General features: G+C 43.9%; 1 protein-coding gene across 1 annotated transcript in view; it reads right to left on the reverse strand.

Moving 5' to 3' along the window:
• CACNA1E (calcium voltage-gated channel subunit alpha1 E) overlaps positions 1-21,841 on the reverse strand; it is a 611,438-nt gene that overhangs the window by 409,721 nt on the left and 179,876 nt on the right. The window contains 1 exon segment of the mRNA XM_044301096.1: positions 19,355-19,621. Within this exon segment, the coding sequence (XP_044157031.1) occupies positions 19,355-19,621 (267 nt within the window).

The raw sequence follows: 21,841 nt of genomic DNA on the forward strand, positions 1-21,841 counted from the left end.
TGCGATACCAAGCACAGCCACTATCCAATAGATGGCTCTGTGCATGGTACGCTGCAAGGAGGTCGCAGTGCTCACTGACCTCAAACAGCTGATCGGTGGGTGTACCAGGAGTCGGACTCCCACCAATCAAATATTGATGAACTATCCCAAGGATAGGTCATCAATATAAAGCACTTGGAAAAACCCTTTAAGACTACTAATAGATATAATATAACCACCGTCTACAACTGGGGAAGTAAAGGGATCAGAAAATTCAACATGGCTCCTTAAAGTAGTGGTATCACTTCAGCAAGTGGCATTTATCATGTAGAGAAAGTTAATACTAGGCACTTGCTATAATGTATTGTGATTGTCCTTATTGCCTCCTTTGCTGGCTGGATTAATTTTTCCATCACATTATACACTGCTCGTTTTCATGGTTACGACCACCCTGAAATCCATCAGCGGTGGTCGTGCTTGCACCCTACAAGAAAAAGCACTGGCCTCTCTTGTGGCTGGGAAAATGGAAGAGCACACAGGCTGGTGCTTTTTTCTATTGTGTGCAACCACGGCCACTGCTGATGGATTGCAGGGTGGTTGTAACCATGGAAACGAGTAAGTGCCTTGGATTAACTTTCTCTACATAATAAACGCTATTTGCTTAAGTGAAACAACCCCTTTAACTGCTCTTCATTAAGCATCACATAGTTAATGTATCCCAACAAAAATGGCGATATGTATGAGCGACTTAAAGGGGTTGTTCAACAAATAATATTCTAAGGCTTTCAGACCAGCTCCTGGATCTGAATACTTTTGTAATTGCATGAAATTAAAAATTTTGTATAGCCAGTGAGTTATTCATTGAAATCTATCTGTATAGCGCCACCTGCTGTTTGCTCTTTTTCTATTTTCTCTGTCCTGTTTACTGAGATGGAAGCACATGATCAGTTCCATCCTTCAACTGCCACCAGCTGCAGTAGAAAGGACATGCCCGCTGAGAAAGTACATGCCTCCTAAGCTGCCAGCTTGAAATAAATCTAGCAGAGCAATCAGGGCAATGAATGAGAAGATCTCTGGAGCCATGTGAGGTACAGAGCCGGTTCTAACTGTATTAAAAATAGACTGTCATGTACTATATGATATCAGATTTTTATTTTTTACATATAAGTTAGAGATGAGCAAATTGAATTCCAAGTGGAATTCAATCCGAATTTCAGAATAAAGCCGAATTTCCTCGTGCCTCGTGTCAGCGAATCGATTTAACCTGAAATAGTGTAAAAAACAAAAAAAACATACTTTCCTCCTCCATTTGCTCGCAACGGGCCGCCAGCCTCCATCTTGATTGAAGATCTTGGCCGAAATCCCGTGCGTGTGGTGACGTATGACATCACGACGCAGGCCGGCTGGATGACGTATTCTCCCGCCGCACGAGATTTCGCTCCAGATCTTCAAGGAAGATGTCAGCGGCTGGCCCGTCGTGAGCAAATGGAGGCGGTAAGTTTGATTTAAAAAAAATTTATGTTAATTTCACACAGATTTTGCCCTCAGATGCCGCGATCATGTATGAACGCGGCATCTGAGGGGTACAATGACGGGGGGGGGGGGGCAATATCACTGTTCCCTGTGATTGCACCCACTACTTACAAAAAAATGCACTTTGGGCTGAAATTATTCATCACAAAGCAAATTTTTTGTTTCAAATTTGGCGAATCAGCCAAATCTAACTTTTCATAAATTCGTTCATCTCTAATTAAAGTGGACACACAACATTTTTGTATTCTTTGACCTGTTAGAAAGGTAGATAATGTAAACTGTAGTGAAGGTAATCTGTTTACCAGTGCCTGTATTTGTGAGTTATAACCTCCCTTCTGATCCTCAGCTGTGTCATGTGACCAGCACTCTGACTCTCCAAATAATACAGCATCTTATGTGTGGACAGGAAGTCAGTTTTTCTATGTATTCCTAAGGGAGCCTAAATGTCAGTCTCGTAGGAATAAATAGAGAAGTAACTGACTTACTGTCCTGTGTCAGTTGGAGAGGCAGAGTGTTGGTCACATGACACAGCTGAGGATCAGAAGGGAGGTAATAACTCACAAATACAGTCATTGGTAAGAAGAATACATCTACATCTGCATCTAATAATACTTGTATTATTAGGTCAGAGAATAAAAAAATTTGTGGGAGTTTTACGTATTTTAATCATAGGATAACCCCTTTAAAGGGGGAATTCGCCTAGAAAATGTCTTTTTTATTCACTCGAAAATATAATACTTGTCTGGCAATAAATTATTAAGTCCCACCACAGGGTAACTGAAGAATGACATGGTACACCATGAAATAAATGGTATGTCCAAGTAATGCGTGAACAGGTCATGTCTTCACATGAAAGAGAGAAACGCTCGTTGCAATCGCTCTTTGATCTGGTTGATCAATGGACGCCTTATAATGAGGGATTCGTCTCTAGTAACTCGGAATGCTCTGATATTAGAAAATGAAGTTTCCAAATCGGACACTTTATCAGATGTCCATGTTATAGACGACCAGATGTGAGAAGTAGGTGTACACTTGTGTCCCCGTGATGATACTTCCTGCCACACGCTCTAACAAATCATAGCAAGCGGATATGCTTTCATTATTTTTACATGAGCTGCTCTTATGAGGCTTAGATTTCTAATAGTTTTTTTCTCTGAGGTGTTATGGACGCTGCTCTGTATCCGATAATAAAGCCTGATTAGCCAGGCCTAATGAATGAATGCTAATAGAAATGAAGGCTGCCTGGTGAACGTCATACAATTACATAGCAGAAGTGTTGTACGATGCAGGGCTATAATTTATTATTATTGCATACTAACATATTATACAGTGCTGGAAATGTAATTCATTAATTCCTTCTGGTCCTTGCCCCGGAGAAGCAATCTAATTTTACTGGTACAGATACATACAAGAAGGCCAAATTTATAGAAACCAAATATGTCACTGGTATATTGTATAATTAAGAGAACAGAGGGTCAAAGGTAGACTTAAAGGGCATCTGTCAGCAGATTAGTAACGAGTCTGTAGGAGCAATGGAGGTGTTGCCATTACACCTAGAGGCTATGCTCTCTCTGCAACTGTTGCACCCTCTGTAATTTGATTGACAGGGTCAGGAGTAATGACATTTTCACTGTCTGGCCCTATTAAAGTGCAGAGGGCGCAGCAGTTGCAGAAAGAGCACGCCTCTAGGAGTAACGGTAACACCCCCATTGCTCCTAGAGGCTAATTTGCATATATCACAACTTCATTTTCTGAGCAATGCGGGCACGTATGAACATGGGACCAACACAGATGCCTTCAGCTGCCAAGTGCACATGGAACAGGTCAGCCAGTGTCACAGGGACAAATCTGCTGACAGATGGCCTTTAAGGGTTCTTTGACATGATGGCGATTGGTGATAAAAAGTCATTCGGTGGTCATTTAAATGACCTTTACATGGCTGGATGGAAGTTGCATGGTAGAGATGAGAGAATCGAATTCAACGAAGTGGAATTCGACCTGAATTTCAGGATAAATTCAATTAGCCTAGAAGCTGAATTTCCTCGTGCTTCGTGTCAGAGAATCGATTTAACCTGAAATAGTATAAAAAACAAAAAAATTCAATACTTACCGCCTCCATTTGCTCACGACAAGTCGCCAGCCTCCATCTTGCTTGAAGATGTCGGCCAAAATCCCTGGTAGCACGAGATTACATCATCACTGATAACGTCATACGCTACCATGCCAGCAGTCGTGATGACGTAATCTCACGTCGCACAGGATTTTGGCCGAGATCTTCAAGCAAGATGGCTGCGGCCGGCCCATCGTGGGCAAATGGAGGCGGTAAGTTTTATTTCATTTTTTTTTTATTGTTAATGTTACACTCAGATGCCGCGATCATGCATCTGAGGCATACAATAACGGGGACGGCGCTATCTCAGCTCCCTGTCATTGCACCCGCTACTTTAAAAAAATGCGCTTCGTGACAAAATTGTCACAAAGCAATTTTTTTTTCTTAGTTCGGCGAATCAGCCAAATTAAACTTTTAAGAAATTCGCTCATCTCTATTGCATGGGACAGAAGTGATTATTACTATGACATTATATCGGCAATAAATCCCTTGTTTACACTCCCGATCCGTCAGGCTAAACTCAACCAATAAGTAAATGTTTACCATGTTGGTTGACTGATGTGGTGTTTAGATGAGTTGATGATAACATTGGTAGTATCACACAGATTTCTTGACTATTAAAAGGGTTGTCCGAGTTTTTTTTTACGATTTTGCCAAAGTGATGGGAGGCCTGGTAAAATAATTGGAAAACACACCTTCTAGTGTTGGGCGAGCATGCTCGGCCGAACACAAATTTTAATTGAGCATCGCGATGCTTGGCACATCGCGGTGTTTGGCCGAATACCGTGTGTGCTCGAGCGCGATGCTCGAGTCTTCTCCCCGCACGTTTGTTGCCAGCTACGCAGCCAATAAAAGTTCAGGTGAGTACTGCCATTCACTGTAATGCCGTAGCCATGTTGAGCACCACCCTGTCTTCCACAAGTCCAGTCTCAGTAGCCAAGAGTCTGGTCAACAGAATCCTCACTTTGATACTCCTTCCACCCACCATGGAGAGTCTTGGCAAACAAGTGATCCCACACTCGGATATTCCAAGGAGCTGTTTTCCTCGCCATTCCTTAATTTGGGCCTCTCGCCAAGACCACTTGAAGAGGGACATGAGGAGATCTTGTGCCCTGATTCCCAAACTCTGGAGCATCCACTGTCAGAAGAAGATGAAGGTGGGAAATGGCAATTAGTGTTTCACGAGGTGGATGATAATAATGAGACATAGTTGCCAATAAGTCAACCGCAATTAGTGTCTCAAGAGTTTAATGATGAGGTTGAGACACAGTTGTCAATAACTGAGGTTGTTGTTAGGTGCTGGACGATGAAGTCAGTGACACAGCCTGGGAAGGTGGCAAGCCGAGCGAGGACAGCAGGACAGAGGGGAGGGATCCGCAGCATCGCAACAGGCTGGAAGAGGCAGTGGGGTGGCAAAAAGGAGAAGGCGGGCCACACCAAACAGGCCCGTAACTGTTCTAGGTGTTCCGCAGTCTGGCGCTTTTTTGAGGAAAGTGCAGACGAAAAAAGAATTGTCATTTGCAACCTGTGCCGTACCAAAATGAGCAGGGGCGTGAACACTAGCAACCTTACCACCACCAGCATGATCCGCCACATAGCATCAAAGCACCTTAATAGGTGGGCCAAATGCCTGGGTTCATAACCAGTGTCTGCGGGTCACACTACTGTCTCCTCTTCCCCTGCATTACGTGCTGGCCAATTACCTGTCCAAGACGGAGGCCCGGATGCTTTCCGCCATGCATCTGGACCTTCGCAAGCACCATCAGCTAGCACATCCACTTCTGTGTCCCAACGCAGGGTACAGATGTCCATACCCCAGGCCTTTGAACGAAAGCGCAAATACCCAACCACCCACAGACCATAGCACTAAATGCATACCTTACAAAATTTCTGGCCCTGGAAATGTTGCCATTTAGGCTTGTGGACACTGAGGCTTTCCACAGCCTGATGGCGGCGGCTCTCCCGCAGTACTCTGTCCCCAGCCGCCAATATTTTTTCACGGTGTGCAGTCCCAGCCTTACACCAGCATGTGTCCTGTAACATCACCTGTGCCCTGACCAATGCAGTTATTGGGAAGTTCCACTTAATGACTGACACATGGACAAGTGCTTTTGGCTAGGGACGCAACATTTCCCTAACGGCACATTGGGTGAACGTTGTGGAGGCTGGGAGCAAGTTGTACCTTGGGATGGCACAGGTGCTACCGACGCCAAGGATTGCGGCCCTACTTCCATCAGGGTTTCCGCAGCCACCTGTGTTAGTAGCTGCAACCCCCACTTCTCCTCCTCCGCCTCCTCCTCCACTTCAACCTCTGAATTATCATATTACAGCACCAGTCAGCCATCAGTCAGTAGCTGGAAGCAGTGTAGCACTGCAGTGGGGAAGCGGCAACAGGCCGTGCTTAAACTGATCTACTTAGGTGACAAACAGCACACCGCCGCAGAGCTGTGGCAGGGGATAAGGGACCAGACTGAGCTGTAGGTTCTCACCACTCAACCTACAACCAGGCATTGTTGTGTCTGATAATGGCCGTAACTTGGTGGTGGCTTTGGAGCTCCGCAAGCTCACACACATACCATGCCTAGCCCACGTGTTCAACCTAGTGGTTCAGCGGTTTCTCAAAACCTACCCCAATTTGCCTTAGCTACTGGTGAAGGTGCGCCACAGTGTGTGCCCATTTCCGAAAGTCATCGACAGCTATCGCCGGTCTGGCAATGCTGCAGCAGCGCTTGCAATTGCCAGCTCACCAACTTTTGTGCGATGTGAGCACGCGCTGGAACTCGACCTTCCACATGTTGGCCAGGCTTTGTGAGCAGCAGAGGACAGTAGTGGAATACCAGCTGCAACATGGTCATCGCCTTTCCAGTCAGCTTCCGCTCTTCACAAGCAACAAGTGAGCATTGATGTCTGACCTTCTGTGAGGTTTTACGCAACTTTGAGGAATCAACACAGATGGTGAGCCGCAGTAACACTATTATCAGCGTAACCATCCGACTTCTGTGTCTACTCAAACGCTCGCTGCTCACAATTAAGGCAGACGCTTTGCATGTGGAAGAGGTGGAAATGGGGGAAGAACGTACACAGCGTGATAGCCAGAACACCCTGAGTTGGTCTTCTCAGTGCAAATTGGATGATGATGATGAGGAGGAGTAGGAGCAGGAGACGGTTGCCTCCGCTACAGAGGGCAGTACCCATGGAAGTTTTATTCCATCTGTTTCCGCGTGGATGGTTAGAAAAGGATGAAGAGGATGAGGAGGTTGAGAGTTATCCTCCTGAAGAGGACAGCGAAGTCTTGTCTGTTGGGACTTTATGTTAGGCTGCCTTTCCCGTGACCCTCGCGTTGTACGCATTTTGGCCAACACCGATCACTGGTTGTTCACCCTTCTCGACCCCCTCTACAAAGAGAACTTCTCATCTCTCATTCCTGTGGTGGATAGAACGAGCAAAATGGTGCAATACCAAAAGGTCCTTGTGGAAAAGTAGCTCCAAAAATTTCCAGCTGACAACGTTGAGTGCAGAATACGTAGTTCATTGGCCAACCGAGGAGGGGAGACGAGGGGAACACACAGCAGTTCCAACAGATGCAGAGCAACACTCTACAAGGCCTGGGACAGTTTTATGAAGACCCGCCAGCACCTTCAAACATTTTGGGTGATTCCTGTGTGCCTTTCAACTATTGGGTGTGAAAGCTGGACACATGGCACGAACTGGCAATCTACGCCTTGGAGGCCAGCATTTTGTCAGAGCAGTGTATTTAGTGCTGCTGTGGGCATAATAACTGATAAGCGCATCCGCCTGTCAACTGAAAATGCTGACAGGTTGACTCTTATAAAAAGGAACAAGGCCTGGATTGCCCCGGACTTCTATACTCCACCAGAGGAAAGCGGCTGAACATAAAGGCACTCTAAATGTGGATTTTATGGTGTATTGAATACACTATATTCCCATGCACCCCTTCCACCACTAAAAAGGGTATATGGTTCAATCTCCCTTTTCTCGTCCTCCTCCTCCATCATATCAATATGCTTATTAGGCTGCCCTCACTCCTAATGTCTTAGAGGGTCAGCTCAGCAGCGGGCCCTCACCCATAATGTTTTAGAGGGTCACCAGCAGGCCCTCACCCATAATATTTTTGAGGGTCACCAGCAGGCCCTCAACCATAATGTTTTAGAGGGTCAGCTCAGCAGCAGACCCTCACCCCTAATTTTTAGATGGTCAGCTCAGCAGCAGGCTGTCACCGTATAATTAGAGCTGTTACTAAGCCGGTAAACAGGGATAGGGAGCAGGTCACCTCCTACAGCCGCCCTAATTCTGACCCTGATCGCCTGACCGTATGAGCGCCCCCTAATGGTGGGAGGACTCATACACTCGAACCTTGATCTTACTGATCCTAACGGTCCCTAGCATAGAGGTCAGGAATAGGAGACAACCGGTTCCTCAAGGAAACAGACAAACCGGAGTCTCCAGCGGCCTAGTAACAGAAGGGAAAAGATAGAATCAGCAGCAACTGAATGGAAGGTAAGCATCTGGAGAAACAACAGCACACTAGAACATCAAACACTTACCTGCCTCAGCAAAGATGGAAAAACACCACCAAAACAACCTGGACCCCCATGCGGACACCGATGCAAGGTGGCTCCAGGCAAGGCTGCTAATATCTTTTACGTTCACCCCTCTGGGAAACCAATGGGACCCCCTTTCGGAGGTAACAACAGACAGGAGAAAATATCAATCATCCATGCAGATCACAACACCAAACCAACCAGACATGGAACACCAGACATGACATAAACAACTAAACCCCAACATAAACCACACCAAACAACATAACAGGTGAGGAGGGGAAAGGAGACTAAGGGAGACAAATGATGTACAACTAGGATGCCCTCACAGAGGAAAGATGACACATCCAGAAACTATCAGAGCTCCTGCACATACAGTATACAGGCAAACAACCATCTGACCTTCAGGCTCACAACACTGTATAGGAAGAGCCAGAGGCCACACCCAGCTCCACCAAGTACACATCTTAACCCCGAACACACCAGGATGGGAAGGGACACACAACTTAAATCAAAACATACAAAACAACATGTTGCCACCAGCAACAAGCATGCACGGCAAAAGTGTCATGGTCCACTAAACTAGACCGTGACATCCAGACATCCTCCCCATGCTGTTCCCGAACCATTTCAGTGGTCTTTCCATCAATTTCTGACCTTTTACTATGAACCAGACACCCTCCCCTCTTCAGAGCAGGGGGTGCCTGGTTTAATGCTCGGGTTCTCCCATTGACTTCCATTGACTTCCCAAGGTGTTCTACTCGAGCACCTGAGCACTTTGGTGCTCGACCAACACTATTACCTCCCTTTCTTGCAGCAACTCCCAGCCTGCAGCAGGTGACAAAGTATGGCTATAGTGATCTAAGTAAGATCACCGCAACTGAACTAAACCGGTGCAAGAATGCTGAGGCCAGTGATTGGCTGTAGTATTCTATGGAACATCACTGCTGCAACTAAACAATGTAGCATGAAGGGAAGGGCAGATTTTTTTGTATTATTTTTACCACCCTCACCATATTTGGTTATTCTCGGACAGGCCTTTAAACTGTAATCATAAGCCAATTACATTTCTAAAGATAGCCATATACATTAGATCAGTGTTTCCCAACCAGTGTGCCTCCAGCTGTTACAAAACTACAACTCCCAGCATGCCTACACAGCCAAATGCTGTCCGAGCATGCTGGGAGTTGTAGTTTTGCAACTGCATTAGATAACAGTTGGTCAACCAATGTTGGCAGCATTGTCTGACAACATTTGTGTATGTTAAACCAGTCTAGAGATGGCACATTAGGAAAACCATCAGCCAGACACTCTTCTGACCACTTTACCCTGACCATGAGACGGTCAGGGTAAATAAGAATGTCTGGCTGATGGTTTTTCTAATGTGCCATCTCTAGACTGGTTTAACATACACAAATTTTCTGACCTATCTGGTAAAAAAAAATAATGAAAATATGAGAAGCATGGTTTTCCTTTAGAGGAGCTTTACAGGAGTGCGTTCCTGCATTGTATGGTTGCCTAGGCAACTGGCGCAGTTGCACTTACTCTTAAAATCTGTTCATTCCTGACAAAATATATCTGTATGTAAACACGGCCATCAATGTAAACCTCTGTCTGGTTCTGTTACAAAGAACAGCCAGCCTGTTTTACATCAAGCTTTTGCAACATTTCCAAGGAGCCTTCAAAGATTTTAGTCACAGATACATAATTACTTACTGATAAATTTTTTATTTAACCACTTATTCAGGGTTCTTAGCTGGGATTGATATTTTAGATATTGGGAATTTGCTAATCAAAATGTGCCAGAATTCTGGCACAATTTTTACCAAAATTGCATAAAGGAATAGTACAAGTGAGTATAAAAAACTTTACAATATATTTTATCAGAGAAAAATGCAGCTGAGAATTAGGGATGCAGTCTGCGAAGGAGAAAACTGCTAAAGATGATAAATACAAGTCATATAATGGTTAGATATAGTGTTATAACTCACATATACACATATGGCAGCTTATTCTAAAAGTAATCGGAAGGTTTAGGTATGCTTTAAACCCTTTCCCTGCCAATGAGCTCATACATCCTTGAAGGGTGGTACTTAAGTAACCAAGGATGTATCTCATAGATCCTTGCTATTGGTGACAGATGACCAGTTACCAGGCTGTATGGCAGATAGAGATACCAGAGATGGCTTTTTTACGCTGGGTTCACACCTGAGCGTTCTGAAAGGAGCGCTCTGTATGCGCGATTGTACCGGCGTTTACAATCGCGCATACAGAGACAAGCGAACGCCCATTGTTGCGCGTTCCCGAAAGTCTATGTACGGGAACGCGCGACAAGACGCCCCAAAGAAGCTCATGTACTTCTTGGGGCGTTGGGCGTTTTACAGCACGATCGTACGCGCTGTAAAACGCCCAGGTGAGAACCATTCCCATAGGGCAGGCATGCTCAACCTGCGGCCCTCCAGCTGTTGCAAAACTACAACTCCCAGCATGCCTGAACAGCCTACAGCTATCAGACTACAGCAGAGCATTGTGGGAGTTGTAGTTTTACAACACCTGGAGGGCCGCAGGTTGAGCATGCCTGCCATAGGGAATCATTGGTTTCTCCTTGTTGAGCGTTTTACAGCGCGTAGGAACGCGCTGTAAAACACTCAGGTGTGAACTCAGCCTTAAGCTTTAAAAGAAGAGTAGGATTGCAGCACTGGCCCGGTACATCACTGGTCCCAGTCAGGTCTGCATATACATGCATTGCTGACTACCGACCCAATTTCTAAGGGCTAGAGGAGCTAGTGATGCAATCATGGTCTTGTTTCAAAGACTGACACCTTTAAAACAAGACCAGGCTTACATCTGTAGCTGCTACACAGCCCAAGATATTCCTTAATAAAGCAGCCCTCTTCCACCTTCAGAAGGCTAAGATGTCAGCCAACCTGGAAAAGTAGAGAATAGTGATGAGCGGCAGGGGCAATATTCGAATTCGTCATATTTCGCGAATATTTGGGCGAATATTCGCCATATATTCGAGAATTCGCGAATTTGTGATCTCCAGGCATTATTTTCTTGATTGCGAAAAATTTGCATAGATTCGCATAAATATTTTCGCATGAAAATTCGCATGAACTGGTATTTGGAAAAAACACACAAACATCAATAAAGTTTAAACTGTCCCTGTCATGCCCATAACCATAACCAAGTAAGGGTGGGTTGGTATTTGTGTTATGGAATTTTGTTATAGGCTTCCGTTATAACAGAGTTAAAACGGAATGTAATGGAATGTTAGGATTAAATTCAAAACGAAAGCCTTTAAAGGGAACCTATGACCAGTTTTATGGTGTCCTAACTAAGGGCAACATAAATAAGTGACTGATTCTCTTAGCAAAATACTGGGTCACTTTCTTTAATTGACCCAGTCAATCTGCCAGCATCTTGTATTGAAAAGCTCCAGCTCATAATGATGAGTCCTGAATATTCATTAGCTCCTGACTCTCCCCTCCCACCTGCTGCTGATTGACAGGTTTTTTTCCATATGAATCAGCAGCAGGTGGGCAGGGGAGTGGCTATAGCTCTGAATTAAAAAAACGCTGGACTCACTGACATCACGCTGGACTCAAATCAGCTCATTAGCATGCGGCATGTGGCATCTTTGTGTGTATATTATGAGGTAACCATCTGTCACACCAGTAAGTGAATACATCTAAGGCACTTTTTAGTAGTTAATGATTGTATATAATTAGTTAGATTATAATCAAATATCCACATGACAGGTTCCCTTTAATAGGCATTCCGTCTGATTCATCCTAATACATGCCTATGGGGACAAATAAGGATTTTATTTGGTTCCATTATACATGACGGAAAAATAGTCCTGTCGAAAGGACCCCTATAATGGAATTCCATAACGCAAATGTGAACCCACCCTAAATTTGGTGCAGAAGTCTGGTGCAAAGTAAGCTTAGATCTAAACACAGTAAGCTCCCATCTAAACATCCACCAGATCTATCCATTGTGTTAATCTGATGAATTTTATCGAAATCATAGACGTTCCTGGTAAATCTGCCCCAGAGTCTTGAAAGATAAACCCTGACCCATATTTTTATTTTTCATGTCCGCTGCCAAGATGTCTGGCATGGAGTCTAATAAATAAGCGCATGAATTGTGAGCACTTACACCAGTCAATATATCTTCTACAGCCAAGTCATGAGGAGCCACAGACAGTCTGGTGACCTCTGCTCTGGGAAATAGCTCAGCAACACAACATAAGCCTATAGCTAAACCTGCTCTGTAGCGCAGGAAATACATCACGCTCCGCTCCATGCCAAATTTATAGACGAAGGAAAACTCCAGGAGTTCATTAACCATGCATTTCCTATAACCAGCATCCATTGTGTTCGTAAGCACTTTAAGAATGGCGGGCTGGAATTAGGCAGTGATTACACTTCTTTGTTTCAGATGGGGACTGAAAGCAATTCCACACGATTTTTTTTATAACTTTTTTTTTTGCCTTAATTTAGCTTTTTGTTGTTAACTGTACTTGAGGACATAAAGATCCCCGGTGTGTGCAGCGCAATTAGTTATGTTCAGTATTGGTGCCTTAAAACTCAAGCGGAAAGTGAAGGCATTTAGTAAACAGCGCATCTATAAGTGGCTAAGTAAAATATTTCTCGCACTTCTTCCACCTACGGCAAAATATTTGCATCTTCAGCCTGTTTAATGTTAATGCGCGATGATCTGGTTTTGCTTATTTCCCTTGTTATAATGCCTAAAATGATATATATTTCTGTCCTAATAAAAAAAAGGCTTCTCAGCTAAAAGAGCGACACAAGAGAAATAGCTGCCTGCAGTAATGTTCCCTTTATGTTTCTTCATGCGAAATATCATAAAGATAGAAGAATTAAAGAATGTTCTGGTATTATTATATCTAGCAACAAATTTTACGGGATCTGTCACAGATAAACAAGTATAAGAAATAACCGTATTTGTGCATCTGTGACATGGGATCTGTAGCTCCTGTTGCATATTCCGCCCTTTTATTTGATACATGGTAGCTATGACACCACTATAAGGGGGTTGATTATGTTTTCGCCACTTACTCTGCTTAAATGCTTATTCAGTTAGGCCTTATGCACACGGCCGTTGCCTGGGTCCGCAATCACAGATGCGGACCCATTCACTTGAGGCACGGAATCCCCTGGAAGCACTGCGGAGTGCTTCCGTAGGGTTTCTCGCTGTGCCTCCGCACCGCAATAAAATAGAACATGATTACGGCTCTATTCAAGTTGAATGGGTCTGGATCCATAGCGGCAGCCGCACGGATACTGCCCGTGCATTGTATTATTTAAAGGGAACATGTCACGTTAAACATGGCGTCTGATCTGCAGGTAGCATGCTATAGAGCAGGAGGAGCTGAGCAGACCGATACATAGGATTCAGTATAACTCATTTTATTCATGTGGGCACTGCAGCGCGGTGGTTCAATGGTAAGTACTGGTGCCTAGCAGGGCTGAGGTCCTAGGTTCGAATCTGACCAAGGGTAACATCTGCATGGGGTTTGTATGAAGTTTCAAAAGAAAAAGTTCATAAGGCTGGGACCCGAGGCTGTGGACAGGGTGGAGCGGGGTTATGGCAGCAGGCACAATTCATGGGGGTGGGGGATATAGCACACACAGTTCATGGGAGTGTCTGTGGATGGAGAATATGGCACACTTCATAATAAACAAGCAGCAGGCACAGTTTATGGGGGTCTGGGTTACAACACACTACTATATATGCACAGTTCATGGGGGGTACAACACACTATATAATACAGAGCATGGACAGTTCAGGGGGGTATGAGACAAAATATAAAAACCAGTAGGCACATTTCATGGGGAGATATATGCAGCAGCAGGCACAGTTCATGGGGGTGTGGGTTACGACACACTATATATTCCATAGCAGGCGCAGGTCATGGGGGTATGGTACAGTATATAATACATAACAGGCACAGTTTATAGAGGGTATGACACGCTATATAATACGACAGTTCAGTGGGTATGCCACACAATACAATAAGCAGCAGGCACAGTTCATGGGGACGTATGACAAATTATATAATATGCAGCAGCAGGCACAGTTCATGGGGCCAGAAGTGGATAGTGGATAGTGGGAGGAACCACAGATAGGTAGTGGGAGGCATCAGGGATGGGGCCCCAATTCAAATTCTAGCTATGGGGCCCAATATATATATATATATGTGCTAAGCTCCTATTGCTCTATAACATGCTGCCTGCCGTGTAGAGACTATGCTTAATGTGGCAGGTTCCCAAAGTTTAGATTTTTCCAATATACTTTTCGTATCAATTCATTACAGCTTTTAGAGTCCCTACTTGCAGTCATAGGATGAAAGTCACTCCTGGTCATGTGATGAACAGCAGAACAGATCTGACACTAAAAGGCTTGACACTTTACTCTTGTTTTATTGTTATGGCATTTTGCATTGTAATAAGTATTCATACTTTTCTGTATTTAAGAAATGTACCTTGCAAAAACCTTTAATAAACAAATAATTTACTCAAGAATAAACTTCTGACCTTCATTCCCTTATGGACCTTTTTTAACCAGCTGGATTGCGATCTTGAAAAACGTAAGGTATGAGCATTCTGTGGATGCAGCAGCTGCTGCTATTGTGTGATGGACTCGCAGGTGCTCCGCTTGCTACAAGAGGGAGCTCTGCAGGTCTGTGTGATTGTCACATGGCCAAGACAGAATGTCACCCTCTGACAGTATACAATGAAATATTCTATTGGATGACTGCAATCAGAGATATTAAGTACTGCAAGAAATTATATCAAATATTTCCATAACCTTATATAAATAAGAAAGCAGATGGCTTTTCCTCCTATATTCTTAGCCTGGGGTCATTTACTAAAGACCAGCATTTTACATACAAGTCTTATTAAACACCCTGCTGGTGGAAGACCCGCCCAATTTATGACAGATTCCTTTCAAATAAGTCAAACCACAGAGGTCGCAGCCAAGTCCTGCCCACTTTTTGAAAAAGAGATGAGGGTCTAAAAAAACAAACAAACCAAAAAGTTGCAAATTTTGTCACAAACTGTCAGAGCTAAAATAAATGACCACCAACATGTGCCATTTATATGTAATAGTTCTATTTCCCATCACTACATGTGTATAGCGGGATCTTGATTAAATATACCTACTATAAGGTACATATCTAGGGCTGAAAGTTTCTGCATAGATAAGGCACAGCTGTGCAATATTAAAGGGGGTTTCTGGTTAAAAAAAAAAACACCAGTATTGACTGAAAATTGTAATTTTTACCCAAAAAAGCTAAATGTTAACTTTTACTATAAAAATCATAGAAAAGATCTATAGAAAAGCTGAGCTGTAAAGATCGGATTTATTATGCCTTATAGTATTACTGTTTTTTTATTATTATTATTATTATTGTGGTTTTCTGACTTTTTAATCTCAGTATAGGTTAGCTGTTGGAGGAGACTGCGGTGCTCTCTGGTACGGCCTCCTCACAGCTTACCAAGCACAGCGCCACACATTGTATAGTGGCTGTGCGTGGTATCACTTGAATGGGGCTGAGATAGGCCACGTGACCAATTAACGTGATGTCACTGGCCTCACAGGAGCACCACAGCCTTCTCAAACAGCTGATCAAACAGATGATAGGTTATCACAGTAAAAAATAAAGTTGGAAAACCCCATTAACAATAACAAAACAGTATTTGGTATCCCTGTAATCATAATAACCCGTACAATATAGCGAACATACACGGTCAAGTCACATTGTTATGACCCCTTCCTACTTTCGACATCGGCAGCCAGTAGCTCCTGAAGGATGTCATATGTTGTGAGCTGAATTGATGGGTATATAAGGTGTGTGATAGGCTGTCTGCACACATATCCCTTGTTGCTGCCATGGGTAAAAGGGGCGTTGCAAAAAGGGATATTGGCTTTCAGGCCAAGGGTGGAAATATTCTGTAAATACACAGTTTGTGAACCGAGGTAAAAGTGTATAATGAGTGAATAAATGGTATCACTGCGAATAAGCAACGTGGAAACTGTGGCGCACCATGTGCCATTGATGTGAGAGGTGAACATTGGCTACGAAGGTGTGTGAGAATGGACCGACACACTATAGTGGAGAAGCTCACTGCCAAAATGAACCGGGGGGCTACCAGACATCTTTCTAAAACAACAATTCAGCAAAACCTACTGCGTATAGGGCTCCGCAGCAGACGGGTGGTCACTGCACCTCTGCTACTAAAGTTGCATTGGCAGAAAAAGCTTCACTATCAGAATTGGACCTTTGCTGACGGACAAAGGGTTACCTTCAACAATGAGTCATGTTTTTGGCTTCATCAAAAAGATAGACACTAGCATTTCAGAATATCAGAGAATATCAGAGAACATAAACCCTGCAACCATTGCTGAAAGAATACAAGTTGGTGGTGGCAGCGATATGGTCTGGGGAGTGATTTCATTGCATTCTCTGGCATGTGAAAGGCAATCTCAACTGATTTGGGTATGAACCCATCCCTGCAGATCACATACACCTATACACAAACGTGCTGAGGTGGGTGGGATCTCCCAGGAGGAAAATGCGACAAGTCACATGGCTAGAAGTATCTGACATTGGTTGGAAGAGCATGACCAAGACTTCCAAGTACTACCCTGGCCTTCTTATTCCCCATCTGTGAGACCACCTCAATGATCGTGTTCTCTCTATGGATGCTCCGCCAGGCACCCTCCAGCAGCTGTGGGATTCTTTTCAGTCAGCATAGCTCCAGATACCTGTGACAACCTACCAGGACATTGCTGAGTCACTCCAAGCCCATAAGACTGTCTAGCTGCTCATGGCTTTTACTCTGGATATTAGCTGCTGGTCATAATAATGTGACTCGACTGTGTATTATTTATGGTGATGAGTAAACAGTCTAAATAAAAATGGTGGTGGAGCACAAGGGTTGCCTATATGTTGCCCTGAAATTCCCAATGGCAGCCCTGGATTTAAGCCTGCTTGAAGCCCTGTTGAAAAAAACCTAGGCCCTAAGACAAAGCATCATTGCTGACATCACATCTACAGGGCATGGTCCAGGAGAAGATGCAGAACACCGCCCTGTAAGGTAAGTTCATTGATGATGTGTCTACAGGGCAGAACTTTACAAGCCTTGCTATGCCTCAGATGTAGATGTGATGTCATCTGGATAGGGAACCAGCACAGTGGAAAATGTCACATGACCATAGTGTCGTTGCAGGAAATGGAGCAATACAGATACACAATCACTATTATCAGTGTTTCCTGTCAATTGATGCTGAAAATGGCAAAACCAGAATATCCCTTTAAGTAGACAATTACTAGTGATGGGAAAAGTCATCACCAGTGGGAGAGGGATCTGGTAATGGAAATAATCACTAGTTTTGCCTTAGGTGTCGCTGATCTGTAGGATAGTCATAGAGGAGAAGCCTCTGAAGAAAGGGTGACAAATATTTCACATATAACACTAGTTTAAAACCCCACAAGACATACATTTCCACATGACAAGCATTATTCTAAGGTCTCTTCTGCATTGCTCATTTCCATGTTATGGACAACCATTGCTCTACTGGACAAAATGACATCTAAAATGATATTTCCCATCTTTCTTATCCTTAAACACATATACGCTTATTGATAAGCCAATCAAGTCATTGACTACATCACTACTGGGGAGGGGGGGGGGGGGGTTACATCACTGTAAAGACCAACAAAGCTGGATTTAGACTGAACAGTTTGAAATGAAAGGATTTCATTTTTGAGAAAATATTGCAGACTTTTCACTGATTATCTTATTGAAATCAAATATGTGATTAGCGGATGATTCCAAAGCGATAATTCGCTGTGAGGCTCCCCAGTCATATTGGTTGTCGATTTTCTGTGGATAATTTTTGCCTTGCTACAATTAATTATTTGATTTATGAAGCATCCAGGTGGCACAGAATTCAGATGTTTGTCACTTTCTTCCAATTGTCCATTGTCTTACAGCTTAGTCCTACAATTGCCTATGAACCAGCATGGAGCCATTGGTTAAGTTACTGGTTACACACACAGTTCGAGGTTCACCATCAGAACCCCTAAGGAGAGTGTTTTGGATTTCTGACCTGCAATGCAACCCTTCCCCTCCACATACAGCAGGATCCCCTAACCCTGTCCATGGTGCTGAAGTCTGCCAGTGCTGCTTGAAGCATAAGACACCCTTCTGAGCGCACAGCAGGTCTACTTTATGTCTAGCTTTCCATTTACACCTGTTGATGTAAGCAACAGGAACATTAGGAAAACATTGCAGACATTTTATGGATTATCTATTAACCTCAAACAGTTTGGAATATATGTGGTTAACTGACTGATTCCAGAATGATCATTTACTGGCCATATTGTTTGTAGATTGTCTGTAGACTCTTTATGTCTTGCTATGATTAATCCCTTAATTTATGGGACATCCAGGTGCCACAGAAATCATGTTTTGGACCCTTCTCAGTTCACCATCAGAACCATTTCTGGACCTATGACCTGCAATGCAACCCTTCTCCTCCATAGGTACCTCTAAACCTGTCCATGGTGCTGAAGTCGGCCGGTGCTGCTTGAAGCACAGGACACCACTCTGAGCGCACAGCGGGACAACTTAATGTTCCTCTTTCAATTTACACCTGTTGGCAAGCAAGGTTTCATCTGCATAGAGGACGATTTGTCACTGCTGCCATCAAGCAGTTATTGCATTGGTATCACCCTGTTGATTTAGAGAAAGATCTCTGTGAACATTAATAATTAATCATTGCGATAAAAAGTGGGGGCTGGTAAAAAACGCACATCACCTCCTCCTCCTCCTCCTCCTCCTCCTTAACTGCTACAGGAAAGCTAAGGGGTAGGTGAACTTCTACTCTACAACACTGAGGGGGAGGGGTGCCTGACTTTCCCAATTCATTGTCTGGCCAATAATACCATTCAACTGGACATTGCATATCTACCAAACCATCCCCTAAAAATGCATAAGACTGCATATGCATGCACATATATTTTTCTTACCTGTAATGAATGCCTGCCAGCAAATATGAACTGGACATTAACTCGTACCTTCCCAGAGCATACAAATTCCACATTTCCATAGCATAGAGTAAAGGATATGGCCAGTCGATGAGCTTCTTAGCATATTTCCTTAAGATGTTGTCTTCTCCAAAGATGAACAACGACCTGTTCACTGTGAAGCAATTCTGCCGGACAGGAATGGGGTTATATAAAGCCATAGTCCTTGCTCTTTGGGCTTTGGATTGCTTGAAAGCTGCCTGGGTCCCCACTGGAGCAGCTGGGGAGCCTTGGAGAGTCTTGCTCCTTTCTGATCCTCCATCTCCGGACCCCAACCTCCCAGCCACAGCCTCTCCAAAACGAGCCATCCTGGAAGTTAAAAGAAAGAGAGCAGATGAAGCAGCATGATCCTTCCAGAGCAAGAGAAGGAGATCTGAGATCATGAAGGTGATGGTGATGATGATCAACAACCAATACAATACTCACTGCGTATGTGAGATGTGTCTATCTGTAAAGCCCCAGCCCTAGAAATCCAAGAAAACGTGTCCTACAGTCCACCACTGCTGGTACTACAGAGGAGAGTGGAGATCTAGTAACCCAACCAGCTCATCAATTAAGGAATAATCAGCAGCTAGAACCTATACATCACATACTGTACCAGCACTGCGCACACATCAAGAGCTGTGATTAGCATTTAGTTGGGAAGCAACACGACTCTATTCACATAAGGACACGTCCCAAAGCCCAGGGGGCAGGCAATGCTGGAGAAACAGATCTCATCATCACTTGTAGCTAAAACCAAATGCACAAGTGCACCCCACCAAAACCTCTCCAGGTACACCAATCTACAAAGAGCATGGGGGGGGGGGGGGAACAAGGTAGCACTGCAGCAGTCCAGAGGTCTGCTGCCAGAGATGTGAACTTCCTGACAATGAGCCTGTATTGCATTGTCAGTCACATGCAGGAAACAGAACACACCACAACCCCTGAGATGGAAGAGAAGAAACCTTACATCAAATGCAGCCTTGGGTGGAGAAATCAGATGCAATGAGATCACTTTCAGATGGCCAAGGAAGCAAATCATGGAAGAAATTAAAAGCATAAAAAAGCATCAGCAATGTCAGTCAACCCAGGTGAACCTGTAAGGAGAACCACTGCACAAACCATGCGTACAGTGTGGAGATGCTGCCTGGTTCCCTCTCTGCTGAGCTGAAGGTGGGTTGCTGGAAGAATTAAGATGTAGATGCTCTGGGAGCACACACAGCATTGTATACACACACACACTTTCTCATGGAGACAGCACAGCACTTGCACATATACCCCACCCCTTTCCCTTTCATCTAGTGCTTCTTGCAGATTGTATCATGTAGTATTTTTACTCTTTCTCCATCCCCTACTTATTTCACCTCTCTGCACTGTACATTATTGCTAGTAAGTGTTAATAATCATTAGTGGATTCAAGATTCTGGAGAGAATGGAATCAACAGTATAAATAGGAAGTGGCTCCTTGGGGTGCGGGGCTGAAAGTTTAGAAAGTAAAAGTGATAATAAACACATGGGGAACTTTTCTCTAAGGAGTAATTGGTAGCACAAAGCATAATGAATCACCTAGATTACACATCTTTGAATGCCTATACACCCCAGCACCAACTGTTTCACAAATAATTTCTAATCTTGGTATGATATGAAATCATTTGCCTTATACTGTAACAAGTCTCATGCAGGTTAATTAGATCTCAGATAATGGGCGAATATGCATCATAAATGTGTCAAACTAAATAAACGACTTAATTAAGATCCGTTACATTGTCATTCACATTCATAGGTATAGACATACTGATAATACTGGCAGTCTGGACATTTCCACTTTTAGTTCATAAGATGTTATATAGAAATGTTATGTTTATATTGGTTTTAGATTTATTTACTAATGTAATATGAATGTATCACCTACTGTATCTTTCCCCCATTCCTTTGTGGATTGTAAACCCTCTCGGGCAGGGTTCTCTCTACTTCTGCACCAGTTTGTAACTTATCTGATACATTCTTACTGCAATTGTTTTATGTTATCTATGTATACCCCTTTTCTTATGTACAGCGCCATGGAATGAATAGTGCTTTAAAGGGATTTTGCTATCACATACAATGGGGGCATATTGCTAGGATATGCCCTTATTGTCTGATAGGTGCGGGCAGGGGCGGATTGGCCAGAGCCCAGGGGGCCACCTGAGCCCTCTTCATGGCCACCCAGTGGAAGTTTTTGGCGATGTATTTTGTGCTGCTGGCAGTATTTTTTGATGGACCGTGGTATTTGGCTTTGGTTGGGGTGGTATAATGTGCCACAATATGGTATTGCTGGCCCTGCCTTCCATCAATTTGGACCCAACTACAAAATGGGGCCACTTTTAGTATTTATTCCAGGGCCTCTTTAACCACTTCCCGACCGCCCATAGGATATAAACATCCTATCAGCGGTTGTTTATCTCTAAATGGACGTTCTAAAATGTCCATTCAGAGATGGCTTGCGCAGAAGACCCCTTCTTTTCTCCAGGCCGGGCCGCTCGCTGTCCTGAACGCGCATGCCGCCGT

Source organism: Bufo gargarizans, chromosome 7, assembly GCF_014858855.1.
Source record: "Bufo gargarizans isolate SCDJY-AF-19 chromosome 7, ASM1485885v1, whole genome shotgun sequence".
Taxonomy (NCBI): Eukaryota; Metazoa; Chordata; class Amphibia; order Anura; family Bufonidae; genus Bufo; species Bufo gargarizans.